Raw genomic sequence first — 16,682 nt, 5'->3', positions numbered from 1 at the left:
CAACGCCGCCGCCGCGCCGTTGTGAATAGGGCCTATAAATAGTTAACATTTCTTAACATTCCCGGCTTAGCAAAACGCAGCACAATGAGAATGATTCCGAACAACGGACACCCGCCGCGCTTCCAAAGCACTTTCGCCTCCGCTCGGCGCCCGTCGGCGGTCCTCGCTCCCCACAGCTGACTGGGCCAATGACAGAGCGGGACGGGCAACAGCGGCGCACGCACGAGCAACAGAGACGGCGAACCGCGCAACTCGCCGCCGCCGCCATTTATTCCTTTCCAGTGTATCACCACGGTCGCAGTGACAGCGTCTTGTAATATCGCGAAAGCTAATTTTTTATGTGAAAATTATGTATTAATCTTCCAAGAACGACGTCGTTTTACTTGTGTGTGATCCATAGTTGTTAACGATGAGAGTTTGTGTGTGATATTATTGAAAATGCTACGTGTTTAATGGAAATGTGTGTTTCGTTTCCACATCTGTTGTCAACAAAAAACGTGGATTATGCAAGTTGGAGTGAGATGTGAACGAGTATTAGGTAAATTTCAAGTGTTAAAAGTTATATTAGATGTGCCGTGATGTAACTTATAAGTATCCCATGCGTATGTTTCGAAATACCCAAGTCATAGTCATTGTATGGTGAGCGAAGTCGCGACAGACGAACGCGAGCGTACTTGTTGGAATTAATCCGTAGCAATGTAAAAAACATTAACGCGATTAAAAGATGTGCGTCAAAGTAATTTTATAAAGACTTTACACACGTAAGTGGAGGTAACAATGCGAGAAACTCGTCTTGCCTACCTTCAATTTGTGATTAATTACCGTTACACGTAAAAGTAATTAGGTACAACGGATTTTACAAATTTGAAATGATTAATAATTGAATAATGACCAGAATGAAATACAATAATTCATCTTTAGTTCAACTAATTGAAACTACAATAATCTTAATAATTTGGAAAATCCAAAAGTGCACGCCTCATAATTTTTTTTTAATAAATATTTATTAATTATTATTTTTGTTTATTTAATAACAATTAAACCACATCGAATCAGACCCTGAAAAATGAAAGGGTTCTATTCCTGAGCATACTCAAGCGTAAGAGAAAAAAAAAGACTCGATTAGTAAAGTATTTCGGTCGCTATCGTGTTAACAAGAAAAAGGATCCGCACATACAGACACACGGACGTCCAAGACAGAACTTTTTTAAACTGTTTTTTAACTAGTTTAAATAACAAAAATGACATCAAAAATATCATGAACGTTAAAAATAGTGTTTTTTCTTAATATGTGTGTGTATGTATTATCTTACAAGTGCAATGTATGATACATAAAGACATTTTAAGTTTGAAAAATCAGATGTTTTGCGCGAAGTGACAGTAGTACCCACCTCAACGCTTCGCTTATGAGGCGTGCAAAAGTCCATAAACAAAGTAACTCCCACATGCATTGTGTTTTGCACTAATAAATCATATCCACCTACTTAATGAAATTACTTAAATAACACTAACTTTCACTTTTGAACTAAGTACAAGTGTTGCAATATGGTATAGTTAAAATTAAAAAAAATATATCATAAACATACCTAATATGTATATCTCAAATGCTAATCTTGACCTGCAACATGTACCAACTAGAGATCAGGTTCTATACATAAATTAACATACTAAATAAAAATGTACATATTGTTCAAAGTTAAATATAATTCTATGTAATACATCAAGCAATATATCTAAATTACCAATTTAGTTGTAAAATAAAACAAATAACTTCAAAACATACATCCCTTATATTATATTTCATAGCAAATTAAATAAAAACATTTCTAATATCTACCTATAATACATGCATGCAGGCATGTAACATGTGTAAATTGTTGGCAAAATGATACGAAATAACAAATACGCTTTGAAAAGTAAAATAAACATATTAAACATAATATCATTGTCAGTCATCCGCTACAAGAAAAACATTAAATTTTATGCTAACAACTATTAGATTTATTTTTGCTAACCAATAATTTTAAATTTTTAAATTTAAGTATAACATCTATGACGACATTCATTATTTTAATGTATTATTGGGGTATTAGTTATATTTAACTGCACTAACGTATGTTGGAGATTATGTATGTTTAATTATATATAAACTCAGTTTATAAACACATTATGAAATCTAAATAAATGAGATTGTCATTGACTGATATAAAATTGATATGGTTATAATTACAACATAAACATTAAATAGTAATCTAAATCTAATTTAGGCAGGAAATAGTTATCAGCCTTAAGAAATTTAGTTTATTTTATTTTTCAATGACTTTATTTAATTTTTTTTTAGCTTAAGACAGTAAAGTTTTAAAAGGTTTTTTTTTTCAGTTATTAAAGTAAGAAATTTATTCTGGACTAGGGTGTATTTTTAATAATAAAAATATGTTTAGTTAGGAAAGCAACAAATAACATAATATTATTCAAAAAAAGTTTAGTATAAATTATGCTTTAGTATTTATTAGTGGTTAGGAACTTGAAGTTAATTATCATTTTTGCATCATATTATTATGTTCTAATATTTGTATTGTAACGCAAAAAATAAAAGTAAAATTTCTTCTTGTTTCAGTCGATTGACTATGAGGGTTATAAAATAATGCGGTGGCTGCACAAAATATTGGCGCTGGCAATAATTTGCGCAGCAGCGGAGGGCTTCGTCTGCCCTTCCACTTGCAACTGCACCAAGACCCGTCTTGTGTGCTCCGGCACCGCCGTCCCCAACAACAAACTTACGCGCGCAGTCCTCGCCGACTATGGAACCGCTCTACAAGATATCATATGGACAAATTCCAACATTCAAATCTTAGAATCGGACCTCTTCATCGGGCTAGACAATCTAGAGTACATCGACATCAGCAGAAACGAAATCAAAAGGACTGAACACGGGCTATTCACGGGACTGAATCGATTAAAACATTTAAATATATCCAGAAACCAAATTTACGATATACCTAGATTCACTTTCGTAGACTTAGAAAATTTAGAAGTCTTAGATGTATCGCATAATAAATTACAAGCCATCCCATTCCAGGTCTTCGGGCCGATGACGAGATTGCACTATTTAGATATATCTAATAATAAAATAGTTACTTTCTTAGACTACTATTTTAAACCTAATCGTCAACTGAAAACACTGTTCCTAAATAATAATAGCCTAGTCAAAATTACGTCTAAAGCTCTAGTCGATTTGAAGGAATTAGAGATTCTCGATATTTCTTACAACAATTTGGATAACTTTCCGAGACAGTTATTCGAGACCTTGCTAGAGCTGCGAGAGTTGAATTTAAGCTACAATAAGTTTCAAAACATATCACAAGATGCTTTTAAAAGTCTGGAAAACTTAAGATTAATTAATATGGGAGGAAACAAGTTAAGACTGCTGCCCCCGACGCTCTTCCAATATAACGAAAACTTGATAACAATCTACCTCGATCATACCGAAATAACAGTGATACAGAACACAAATTTTCAAGGCCTGGAAAAACTGCAACATTTGTACATACGGAATAATTTTTATTTACGAGAAATAGAAGCTTTTGTATTCCAAGATACGCCTTCATTAACCCATCTAAATATAAGCAATAATTCGTTAACGTATTTGCCGCTCTCTTTGAAAATGTTGGATAAATTAGAAGAATTAAGTATAGGAGGTAATCCATGGGCGTGCGACTGTCGAATGGAATGGTTCGTGAGCTGGGCTGAAAGGAGACTCAACATAATAAAGTCAGATCTGAGCTGCACACACACTTATCCTAATGACATGTTAACCATTTTGAACAACACGAACTGCAAAGCGCCGCACCTCGTGAGCAGTAGCCCCTTGACGTTATACAGATTGCAATCGAGCGCCCTTTTAGAATGCAGATTCGAAGGCAATCCGATGCCTTCGATCACTTGGATTACACCAACCCGTCAAGTTTTTCATTGGAACCCCGAGCCATCGATTCCTGATATATTCTACAAGCACGGTGTCGCCCACGATCAGTATTATAAACCCATCGACTATACGACATCGAGAGTGACCATACAAGAGGACGGATCTCTAAGTATAACGGATATTCATAGAGAGGATAGTGGAACTTATACATGTTATGCAACGAATCCGTCGGCTAATGTTACCGCCGAGGTCGTTCTCAACATAGATCCTATGACAATGTTTGAAATTAAGATGTATAGTTTATTGTGTGGAGCGATTTGTGCGGCAGCTTTTCTTGGTCTCACTCTGCTAGTACAGGCTTTGCGTTACATATTCTACAGGTCAGTACTACGACTAATTTTATATTTTACTTATTAATATCTTCAACAATATTTGTATATATCGTATATATTTAGATAATCGTATAATAAATTATATTTAACTATTGCAGGTTCCGTTTGCTAGAAACTTGCTGCAGTTGTTGCACTTGTGTTAACAGAGACGCGCCACGAACGCGCCAAATTTACAGTATGTTGGATAATATAGAACAGTATAAACGGTTGCAGTTAGAAAAACTAAGAGAGAATTACGCGGTACAGGTACGCATCGACATTAACATTAACATACGAAATATTTTTAATTTGGAAAACCGTATCTCATGAAATTTTCTTTTTTAGGTGCATCGAATAAAAGAGAACTGCACTCAACAAATGGAATGGATTCAGACCAGTTATTCATCGCAAGCTGCACACCTACGCAACATTAGGGACATCGGCACCAATCATCTGAGCACCATGCGAGACCAGTACTACGATCAGGCGAGTCTAGCTTTTTATTTAACGATGCTCTTTAATCGAGCACTAATCCGTAAATTCAGGGCGAACGCAATATACATTTCTGCAGCGCATAAATTAAAAATAAAGATTTTCGCGAGAGCGCAACATTCACATATTAACGCGCGGTTTGTTTACACAGGTGAAACGCGTTCGAGAATATTCAACGTCTCAATTGAACTGGGTGCGCGAGAACTACGTGTTCCAGAGGAACAAAATACGAAAGTTTAGCGCGCACCAGGTGCTGCGACTGCGCGAGTCGTACAAATATCAGCAGCAGACGCTCAACAAGGTTCTCGAGAACCTGCCGAGCCTCTACTTCGAGAACTGCCGCAGCGGCTCGTGCGGCCGCAGCGACTCGATGGCGTTCGACCCGGACGTCGAGGTGATCGACATGTACCTCAAGACGAAACTGGAGAAGCTGTCGAGCCTGCCGAACCCGATCGACGACGAGAGCCGGATGTCCGTGTACTACACGCCCACCGAGCGGTCGGTCAACTCGCGGCGCAACTCGCCCGTCACGTTCCCGGAGGGCATCCACATCAACATGATCGAGCGCGGGCCGCCGCCGCGCCTGCTGGCCATGATCCGGCCGCTGCCGCCGCCCGCGCTGGACGAGCTCGCGCCGGCCGAGCCGAGCCCCACCACGTCCAAGGCGGGCACGAGCGCGCGCGCCTACGCGGAGGAGGCCAAGCCGGCCAGCGAGCCGCTGCTGGGCGGGGCGCGGGACGCGGCGCGCGGGCTGGCGGCCAGCGTCAGCTCGCCCGAGCTGCGCGGCGCGGGGGAGGGCGGGGAGGCGGCGCGGGGCGCGCGCGTGCTGCTGGCCGTGGAGCTGGCCCGGCCTGAGTGCCAGCTGCGCCACCCGCCCGGCCGGCGAGTGTGCGGCGACTGCGCGGGGCCGGGCGAGGACACGCCCTTGTAGTACAGGCTGTTGACGCGTGTGTTCAGGATCTACGCGTTCGGCCGGCCGGCCCGTCGTCTCGACGACATCCGCCTCTGCGACTTCTCCGAGTCGCCGTCCTACGTGTGATCGTGTGAGCGCGTCTCGCGTCGGGTAGAGACAATTGGGACGATGGAACCGCTTGTACTTCTGAGTAAGCTGTGATAGTTTAGATTCGAGTTAACGTATTAGCGAAATTTGATTTCTCCTAGTGGTAGGTTAAGGGAGCCCGCGATCGGCTCGTCGGTCTAGTGTCGGAAAGTATGTAAGCGTTCTGTGGGTATTAGAAATCTTGTAAATAACTTTTTTATTTTAACCGTTTTTTTATTTCAATTTCGACGTATTTTAGGGTAACGTTAGAGAAATATGCATTTTGTATTCGTTCAGTCGACTTAAAGAAGCGTAGTTGAGGCGAGGTTTAAGGAAGTTGTTATCTCCATTGTTGTAATTGTTGCGAGGTTGCTGTAAATTGGTGTATCGTATCACATTCGAAAGACTCACGTTTCCTTCTGTCCATCTCGTTCGGTCTCCTAATTCTTATATTTATAGATTCATTTTTCTATGTATGTGTAATTTAACGGATGCCGACTTTGCTATTTATATATTGTATTATATTCTGTGACACCGTCGTATGTACCGCGTCTTACAGTGATATGCCAAATGCTACAAACCAGCAATGATTATATTGTATAACGTTTCTTATTATAAATATACAAATATTGTTGAAGATTTTCTAAATATTATAAAAACAAGAATAATTAGCAAATCATGAAGAATAAATTATTTTTCAATGTACAATTTTTTGTTTGATTGTTTCTGATATAAAAAATTACCAAGCTATCGAGGTCAATGATACCATCGTTACTAAGCTACTCTTCGAACAGCTCATTTTTTATGTATTATCTATAATTAAATGAGTTTAAATTGGACTTTAACCAGATATAACTTATAAAGAGAACATCATACATCTCGTTACGTAAAAAATCAACCGCTTTTCCATAAACTTAGAATAAGACCTTACAACATTTAAAATAAATAAAACACTCACTTCTTAAAAACCATTTATTTTCATGGTAAAACTAAACACCACACGATAAATACACACACAATAAATTATTCATACGATTTCAAGTAGCACAAGTGACGCGGTTTAAAAATAATGATCGATTAATGTCACTATAAATGTAGGGGTGAATTAATGTTATAATAATTGGTTGAAAACTACCGAAAATTTTCCAATAGCTTCTAATTATTATGCGGTAATTTGAGACATTGATAATTAATCATTTAAAGGACGTCCTAATAAACTTATTAAAAACACGTACCGAAGAATTTAGAAATTTAGATTGGATATTTTAATTTCGTCTGTATTTAGAAGCAAAATATTTTGGTACATACCATGGCCATTTGTCACGAAAATCTTTTTAAAAATGTAAAAAAGGGTTGTTTTAAATAGTTACTACCAAATTTACATTATAATCACAGTTGACAGATATATACTACGTACATACAGTTAGGAAACTAAGCCCCCCCCATGAAATTATGACGTATAGCTATAGGGCTGTTACTTTTTGATATTTAACCGACTTGAAAAATAAAGGAGAAGGTTATCAATTCGGCCTGTATATTTCTGTTTGCTTTTTTTCACAGTTGATTTTGTGGTAATTTGGAGATTAAAACCCGTTAAAATACAAAAATGGTGTAGCCTAAATATGAATTTACAAGAAGAAACAATCCGAATTAATACAGCTTGTAAAAGTAAATACGTTTTTATCAGTGCTATATTTCGAAATCTAGTTTTGTTATGGACGCCGAAGGCTATTTAATGTATCTAAATTATTTATAATGCTTGATATTTGTATTATACATATATTCAATAATTATTTTAAACCAGAATTTACAATACTTGTATGTAGGTATACCTACTAAATTATTTTTAAAACGATAAATTAAATTAAATTAAAAAACACAAAATATGCAAAAATAAATTAAAATTATTATTATACGAGCATAGAACCTCTACCTTTTTGTTTTAGGAAGAAAAAGAAAATAGTTTGACAGGCTTAATGCTTGACAAAGTGGAGACGCCACGTATCGATAAAAATACAATAATTATAATATCTATCTTTTTCTTCCCTAATATTTACGTAATTATGCACATAAATTTAAACAAGATTTTTTTAAGGTTTCCTTTTTTTATATTTTCGTGCTCTTCTAGATTGCGTAAAAAATAGATGCGATCTTTAAACAGACTGGATTCCTAATAGGTACTATTTGTAGCTATCATTTTGATAGAAAATATGTCAATATAATATAAAACTCATACTGCCATATCTATAGAAATTAAAAAATAGTCTCTTTTTAACTTGTAGTCAGATATGGTATTTACAAATATATTTATTGAAAGGGCTACAAACTGAAACAATCGATATTTATTTAATGTGAATTGACATCACTTTAAACTTTTTTCCATACTATATTCAAAATCTGTGGATGTGTCACCCGCTACTATCGATCCCCCTCAATACCCTTCTAAACACGCTTGATGGGGGGGGAGCCATTTCGAACATTTTGTATGAAGTTTCCTTACTGTATGTATCTGTATATTGTGTTATAATGCTGGCACTTTGCCTCATGGTGTGCAAAGTGTCGATCGCCTATAGCACACGTATAGTACCGTATAGTATGTAGCACACGTATAGTATGTAGTGTCTTAAATAGTCTATAAAGTCTTACTTCAGATATATACCGATACATAAAGGAATAACAATTACATTATGTATTAGATTTAGAATGAAATAATTCCTATATAAGGATGAGAATGCGAATAGTTTTCTACATCCAACTATGAAATTTTAATAATTAGTAAATAGACCGTTCTATAAAAATAAAGTCGTGAAAAACAGACACAGCTGACATTTTCTATGCAATTGTTTATGAAATTTAACACCTGCATTCCATGTTTAGGAATAATTTATTTTCATTTCTATCACTTGACAATAAAGTTCAAATTCGAATGAAATTATTGAGAAAATATAATGATACGCATATTCATTATAATTATGCTTACACTGTAAAAGTATGGTAATATTATCCATAAATATCACCGTAGAAGGTTCAATTCATAAAGCGTTTAAGGTTTTTAATTATGTGTAATTAATTTTATAGAAATTGGGTTTCAAATATAAGCTTAGATTGGATTAAATAAAAAAATTTAATTAAGAAAAGAATAATTACAAGTTATTTGAAATTATTTTCTTTTGATCAAAAAAATATTTAATTTTAAGTTAAGGATAAATTTAGCCTTTATCGTGGGCTTAGGCGCTTAGGCGTGGGAGCATAATATATTATTTCTTAAGTTGAAATTAAAAGTATAAGATAAAATTAATAAAAATGTAACATATTGTTAACGAAATTTAAATTACAAATGAAAAATAAATAACAAACTATCACACATACGTAATATTTTAATAATTGATATAAGCTGGAAGCATTTAACCTGACCATTTTATGTGTCTCTCAAGACATAATGTGAAACACCTTACCGACTACTATTGTTTTAACAAAATTGGTCCTATTAAAAACCAAACCAAAATTTTTATCTGTTTATTACCCAATTAAGATAAAACAAATAAGAGTTGTTAATCCTTCGATTAATAATACAGAAAAGAAAGACTACACAAAGTGGAATTCTAAAAGTAAGTCCAAAAATGCCCTAACCACAAACTGAGTATCTTTATCACTATGTATCTTTAAAAAACTAATAGCAAAACAAATGACCCCCACTGCAAATAGTAATATGAATTACTTTAATAATCAGGCGCAAATTATTTCTATAATTTAGAATTTATTGACATCACTCACATAAAAATACGTCCAGGCGTTTATGTTCTAGATTTAGGGCTATCACCCTCCTGTCGCAGTCAGGTAATAAACAACTTATAAACACCGATGCCTCTCCACAAAGATTCACCATAAAAAACATAACAAAAAATTCCTTTAAAAAAAATGTGTGCGTGTACTAGTGTACACACGTAAGAAGTGAAACTTCTATATGACCTTATTTTTCAAAAAATAATTTACTGTATATGCAACTTTACAGAAATACGTCGAATCACGCGTGGTAGGGATAAGAAAAAGATGGCGCGTAACGGAAAAATGTCACGCGTAACGAAAAAATGTTACACTAAATTTTTTTCCAACCCCGATAAAGAAGTTTCACTTCAACAATTTCTCAATATTCTAGCCACTTACCTTAGCAGCAGTGCGGTTCCACACGAGCACCTTATGCCCCGAGTTGAGCAGATTCTTCACAATACCACTGCCCATGATACCCAGGCCGAGGAAGCCAAATTTCATAGCGCTGGCTTTAATGTTCTTCTCGAGGAGTGTTTCTGATACATTCTCCAAGTCGAGGGGCGGTGTGTCCTGGAAGGAGCTGGGATTTTAGTTTTTGTGACTTGAATATATGTTCTACTAGCTTACCTCCCGCGGCTTCGCCCGCTTTGCCTAAAACCTAATAAATTATATATGAACCTTCCTCTTGAATCACTCTATCTATTAAAAAAACCGCATCAAAATCCGTTGGGTAGTTTTAAAGATTTAAGCATACAAAGGGACATAGGGACAGAGAAAGCTACTTTGTTTTATACTATGTAGTGATGTGAATCAACTAAGAATAAGATTGACTCTAGGTCATTTTGTGACGTCATTCAAACAAACTAATAATTTAAGTTTAATAACGTCTGCATTTAAATTTCATGAGAGTCAGACAAAATAAAATGAACTATTAGTGAAATTCATTAATGATTTCTATGTAGATTGTATATTTCAAACGATATTTCACACGAAATTGATATTCCCATTCATAATTGAATAACATAGTATGTAATATAAGAATTGAATCATTTTATTGTGCACCTAATTATCCTACTAATAAACGCAAAAATTTGGAAGAATGAATAGATGTATGTTTGTCACTCCTCCACGCAAAAACATTTGGTACAGAGAGATTTATAGTCTGGATAAGAACATGGGCTATTTTTTCCAGCTTTTATGTCGATACCAAGGATCGATTCTGCCCTAGGTAAGAATTACTCTTTGAATTTTAAAAATTGAAATAAAAATAATTATTAAAATAAATATAATTAATAATCCTATCATCAATTAAAAAGTAGTTTTTAACAGTTTTATCAGAAATCTTTTAAATTCACACAATTTACGGAAACTATCTTAAGAGTAGCCAAATACCTACAAAACTTGTCCAATATTAACAACTAACTTAAAATATCAATCTACCCGCAACTAAAACAAAAAAAATAACTTACAGGTCTCAAAATATTCGACGGGCGATGCAACAAACTGGATTTCTTCGAGAACGAATGGTTGAGCATCGACGGCTTTTCATTGGCCAAGTCCGAGTCGGTGAAGGAGCGCGACGCACTCTTGGCCTTTTTGCGCGGCGTCGGCTTGAGGCCCGTGGACGAGGAGCGTTTTATAGATTTCACCTTTGAAATCAAACGTATCTATAAATGCCGAGGGGACGTTTCTGTCAGTATTGTGGTATAATTTTTAAACATCAAAAGCGGTTCATCCGTTTGTGAGCAATGATACATGTTCCTGTTATTATGTTCGTAGTAAAAAAGTAGGTCAACCTCTATGAGCCGAAAATGGCTAGAAATACAAACAACGTTTTTTTTAAAGTATTATCAATAGTAAGTAGTATTATTAAGTAGATTAAGTTAGTTGTTAAGCAACTTTGTGTTCATGATACATGCACAGTGCACACAGATCTTTATTTCAACCCTTCTATTTTGTTAGTCAGCAACTAAAGATACAACAGTGATTATGCATTGTTTTTTACGGTATGTACCCTGAAATATGTAAAAATAATACTTTTCTATTGGACTGATATTGTTTAGGCAGACAAAAAAACTAATAAAGTTGCATTTTAACAATAAAGAAATGAGACGATTAACATCTAATTGATTTATTATTGTACGTGAATGTAAATTTATTTGAATATTGAATCGATTTTGTCAATTACGATTACTCGAATGACCTCATCGACTCGAATTGAAGGTATCATCAAAATCGGTTAAGCGATTGCTGGCATGACATTTTGGATAATTAACTTTATAAAAAAGGTAGTTCGAACATGCTGAACACACGAGCATTGCCAAAGCCAATACAAATTCAAAATCAAATACAAACCCATGCTAGTGCTATACAAGACTAGTTCAACGCAATACGTTATGAGTGGTTCGTAATTTTAGTTGATATTATTAAACACTGTAAAAATTCTTCCCAAAAACAAATAAAAAGATCATATTTTCATAGGTAAATAAATTATTTGGCGTATTTTTAATATACATGTGACTAGGAACACAAAACTTCGACAGTCATTCGCTTGTGTTGCCAGTATTTATTAAAATGAATTTTCTATTATTTTCTTGATAAAACTGCATTAAAAAGGGCGAGTGGTCGTTAATGTAGCGTAATTTGGGTTTATTTCAGTCATGGGTGTCTCGCTTGCACAAAGTTTACAAAAACAATATTATCAAGCTATAACGATTACTATATAGTACTTCAGTAATTTAAGTTACAAAAGAATGTTAACAATATTGTATACTTTTTTTTCAAAACAATTAGATAATTTTTCAATATCTGGTAACATAACACGCACACAGATGCACGTGTGCGCAGTGTCACGCACACATTACTAGAGCTGGTAACAATGCACAAGTGCTCTATATGACATTTGTTTTATAATCTGTTCTTTAAACGATATGTTACCATTTTTTTGTACTGTCACTACTTTATTACAATTCTTAATTCAAATTATTTTACTACTATTTTTATTTATTAATAATACCAATTAATGAAATTAAACTACAGTAGAACTCCAATTATCCGAACTCCCGACTATACGAATCGCCGATTATCCGAATCACAAAAAATTGTCCAAAAAAAAGTCTAAGTGCGCTATAATTCTTCCCCTAACAAGAATATGGAGAGGATGATGATAAAGATGCGTTGTCACTAGAGGAAATAAGAAAAATGATTGCAAAAATATTTAAAACATGTGAAAATTTCATGTTTCTTTCATTTAATTCAATAAAAAAAAAATGCAATATCAAAACGTAGCTTTTATTCTCTCCAATGGCAATATTTTTTTTAAATCCGATTATCCGAATATTTGATTATCCGAATGGGTCCCGGTCCCCATTAATTCGGATAATTGTAGTTCTACTGTATATGTTATATAATATAAATAATATTACCATTGACCACGCAAAACTACATCTACAAGTTGTATTTTCATAATTAGTAAATATTTTTTATACAAAGCAGTTATAAAATGTATTGATTAATAAAATTCCAGAAAATAGCATACATTGCTATGCGTTAACATCCCCTAAAATCAAACGCAAAAAAAAGCATTCCTTATTTAAAAAAAAAACATTATTTAAAAAATTGTTATTCCATATTCAAAAACATGTATCAGAAACAAAATCAGTCATTCCTTATTAGACTAGAGTAGATAATTTTTGAAACAAAAAAAAATCGCAGTCGGATGAAACCCATTAGAAAAGGAGGGGAATATGATAAAAATGTAAGGAAAAATAAATTACGGTCAATCCGAGTTCGGGAAGCGGGAGGGGGGAGCTTTTAAGAGAAAAAAATGGTTTCTCTCGATTTCCGACAAAACTACAAGTCCTATAGAAAAAAGTTCAATGGCAAAATTGTAGGTAATTAAAAGTTCTACAACTTTTGTATTCACAATTTTTTCACATAACCTCAAAATTTAGGTGAAAAATTCAAAAAACCAAGTTTTTGGTCTTTTATTTTTATCTACTTCAAAATTAATTTTTTTTCTACGAAATTTGGTGGAAACTTACTTTATTATGTCCCAAATACACTGTAATTTATTTGATTGAAAATATTTATTTTTTCGCCTTATTTTGAATTAATACCAAAAAAACAACCTAATTTTCAATCGAAAAGTCACCCGTCAAAATATCAGTTTTTTTCAAAAACTTGGGGTGCCTTTTATTCATTGAAATCTCTACTTTCATATGGTGTAAAAAAAATAAACACCACCATAGTAAATGTTCTCAGGAAATGCATACAAACAGTGTGAAAATTAGCTTTTACTAAATCAGGCACACTTCTCGAACTACCTGAAATGTTTTTATCGACATCATTTTGCTTTTGAATATGCTGTAAAATATTAAACTTAGAACAGATAATTATTTTTCTTTTGAAATATTACCGAAAAGCCGATACAAGAGAAGATATAGAGTTCAAGAAGTGTGCCTGATTTAGTAAAAGCTCATTATTACACTGTTTGTATGCATTTCCTGAGAACATTTACTATAGTGGTGTTTATTTTTTTTTACACCATATAAAAGTAGAGATTTAAATGAATAAAAGGCACCCCAAGTTTTTGAAAAAAGCTGATATTTTGACGGGTGACTTTTCGATTGAAAATTAGGTTGTTTTTTTGGTATTAATTCAAAATAAGGCGAAAAAATAAATATTTTCAATCAAATAAATTACAGTGTATTTGGGACATAATAAAGTAAGTTTCCACCAAATTTCGTAGAAAAAAAATTAATTTTGAACTAGATAAAAATAAAAGACCAAAAACTTGGTTTTTTGAATTTTTCATCTAAATTTTGAGGTTATATGAAAAAATTGTGAATACAAAAGTTGTAGAACTTTTAATTACCTACAACTTTGCTATTGAACTTTTTTCTATAGGACTTGTAGTTTTGTCGGAAATCAGGAGAAACCATTTTTTTCTCTTAAATGCTCCCCCCTCCCACTTCCCGAACTCGGATTGACCGTAATTTATTTTTCCTTTTATTTTCATCATATTCCTCTCCTTTTCTAATGGGTTTCATCCGACTGCGATTTTTTTTATCTTTTCATTATTTTTAAAGGCTTCTACCCCAGTCTATATTCAAAAATGGAAATGAAAATCAGTGATACCATACTCAAAAACCGCGCCAAATTAGGCCTACCAGTAACATTACCTTTCCAAGCCATGCAAACAACATTCGTCCTTATTACCTTGGGCGTAGAGCTCTTTTTCTCCTTCTTTACTTCGGGAGTCGGTTCCTCCACAGGAGGTTCGTCTGTACTCTCTTTGCGAATGTTGTCCTTTAGTTTGTCAAACTCTTCTTCAGGGTTGCGAGCGTGCTCGTCGATGTCACCGAATTTCTAAGGAGAAATTTGTGAACAAATATTCGTATATCATTTACTAATTGTTTACGTATTATTTGGATTAGTGGTAGGTCTGTTGTAAATATTCTCTAAAATGTATGTTACTTTTTTGGTTTTGAATAAAATAAGCAAGCATTATTTTAACCCACAAAAGCTCAACATTTAATCAAAAAATATTTAAACGTTACATGGAAGCTCAGCAAAAACTGACCAACTTATTCTTGGAAATCTGACTGAAATATTCTTTGATATCTGATTGAAATATTTCCGTAGATCGTCGTTATGATCTACTGAAGCACAGACTGAAGCCATTTTATTCCCTGCCACGTTGAAACTGCTAAAATTCCACTATGTTTATTGCCCTAACCTAAAAATGAGCTTATACATTTTTACAATCTATACATTTTTCTGGTTACACTGAGAAACGGCACTAAAGTTACGGGCATTGATATAGCATTTTCAATTTTCAATTTCTCATAAATTTATCCATTGTAAAAAATACTATTTTATTCACATAAAAAAAAGTTTGGCAATTTGGGTAGAAAACTTCGCGAACCCTCCTAAAGCACCCCTTTTTGCTGGTGCACCGCTTTTTATTATAAAGCTGACGTGAGATTGTTTGAACGAGTTAATCTCAGGAACTACCGGTTCGAATGAATTGTACTCATGCGTGTTGATTTTTGGTATTGAAAAGTCCATGTATTTAATATTTAGAACGCCTGACATCACGCTACGAATAATTGTAAATTTAATGAAAAACGTTGGAAAAATGGACAAATATTCATTTTGAAGGATACAAAATTAATATTAGCTAGTGTTGTTATGAATCCTTAAAATAAAGCGTGTCTGTAAACTTTCCATGTAAATCGAGATCGATCTATCCTCGCAGCTTTTCGTAAGGACAAAAAGTTAATTCTCTGAAACGTGATATGCTGCAGTATTTCTGACTATATTGGATCCAGACTATAAGCTTGAGTATAAACGTGAGTCGGTCTTTATAAAATGAAAATATATATAACATAAAAATAGATATAACAGGTAATACAACATCTGGTAAGAAACGAAATACGGAAAAGTAAACAGAACTGATGTTAAATACATCCCATCCATTTGTTTCCTATCAATATGATATTATAAGTAAAAGGGTAGATTAGATAGGCTGTAGATAGGTTGCTTACAAACATTCGATCTTCAAAAACTAGGCACATACAATTAGATGTCGAAGTGAGATGGCATGAATTTACTATACTGAGATGATTTAAAAAAGCAACTATGGAGTTTCTTGTTGGTTCTTCTCCATAGATACTGCTTTCCGAATCGATGGTAAATGTTAAAAATATGTAAGGTCGATTCAAAAGGGCTTCTAGAAGAAGTCTAATTAAATAAATGTTTGAGTTTGAGTGAGCGAAAAAGAGACAGCTGAAGTAAAATGTGGCTAATTTTGACGTGCCTCCGGAGTGCTAATAACCTATATTCACATTTTTACTTATTATTATATCATTGCACTCTAAGACCTAAATTCATATTCTCCAGTTTATATTGTTTATGGTGCTATTATAAGCTAAAAATTAAATTATATCACGTAGAAATTAAGTCCTAAATCGCTGAAGATTCATAATTTGCTCATGGTGAATAAAAAAATTATTAAGTTATCATTTAATACAAGTGCCAGAGTATTCTATAAGTATAAATTTCAACCCGTTATACTTATACT

The 16,682-nt window shown here is 34.1% G+C and overlaps 2 protein-coding genes across 4 annotated transcripts in view; one reads left to right on the top strand and one right to left on the bottom strand.

Moving 5' to 3' along the window:
- Ndf (Nucleosome-destabilizing factor) overlaps nt 1-16,682 on the bottom strand; it is a 58,729-nt gene that overhangs the window by 39,556 nt on the left and 2,491 nt on the right. For 2 of the 3 annotated variants that reach the window (XM_089711215.1, XM_089711216.1), the window contains exons 5-7: nt 14,816-14,965; nt 11,065-11,262; nt 9,992-10,165 (exon numbers count right to left, since the gene is read on the bottom strand). In XM_089711215.1, coding sequence (XP_089567341.1) covers nt 9,992-10,165; nt 11,065-11,262; nt 14,816-14,965 — 522 coding nt within the window. The remainder of the gene's footprint in view (nt 1-9,991; nt 10,166-11,064; nt 11,263-14,815; nt 14,966-16,682) is intronic. The other variant, XM_089711217.1, reaches the window with a different exon arrangement.
- LOC149476734 (uncharacterized) lies at nt 204-6,535 on the top strand. The gene is made up of 5 exons (XM_089711362.1): nt 204-538; nt 2,618-4,305; nt 4,416-4,563; nt 4,642-4,782; nt 4,940-6,535. Exons 2-5 carry the CDS (start codon nt 2,645-2,647, stop codon nt 5,717-5,719), a joined length of 2,730 nt encoding a protein of 909 aa, XP_089567488.1. The 5' UTR covers nt 204-538; nt 2,618-2,644; the 3' UTR covers nt 5,720-6,535.

The sequence above is a fragment of the Colias philodice genome, chromosome 26 (genome assembly GCF_061535455.1).
Source record: "Colias philodice isolate Cphi_HAF_F1 chromosome 26, ilColPhil1 Martin Lab GWU primary, whole genome shotgun sequence".
Classification (NCBI taxonomy): Eukaryota; Metazoa; Arthropoda; class Insecta; order Lepidoptera; family Pieridae; genus Colias; species Colias philodice.
Note: the sequence above shows the minus strand (reverse complement) of the source record. Positions and strands in the feature narration are given on the sequence as shown.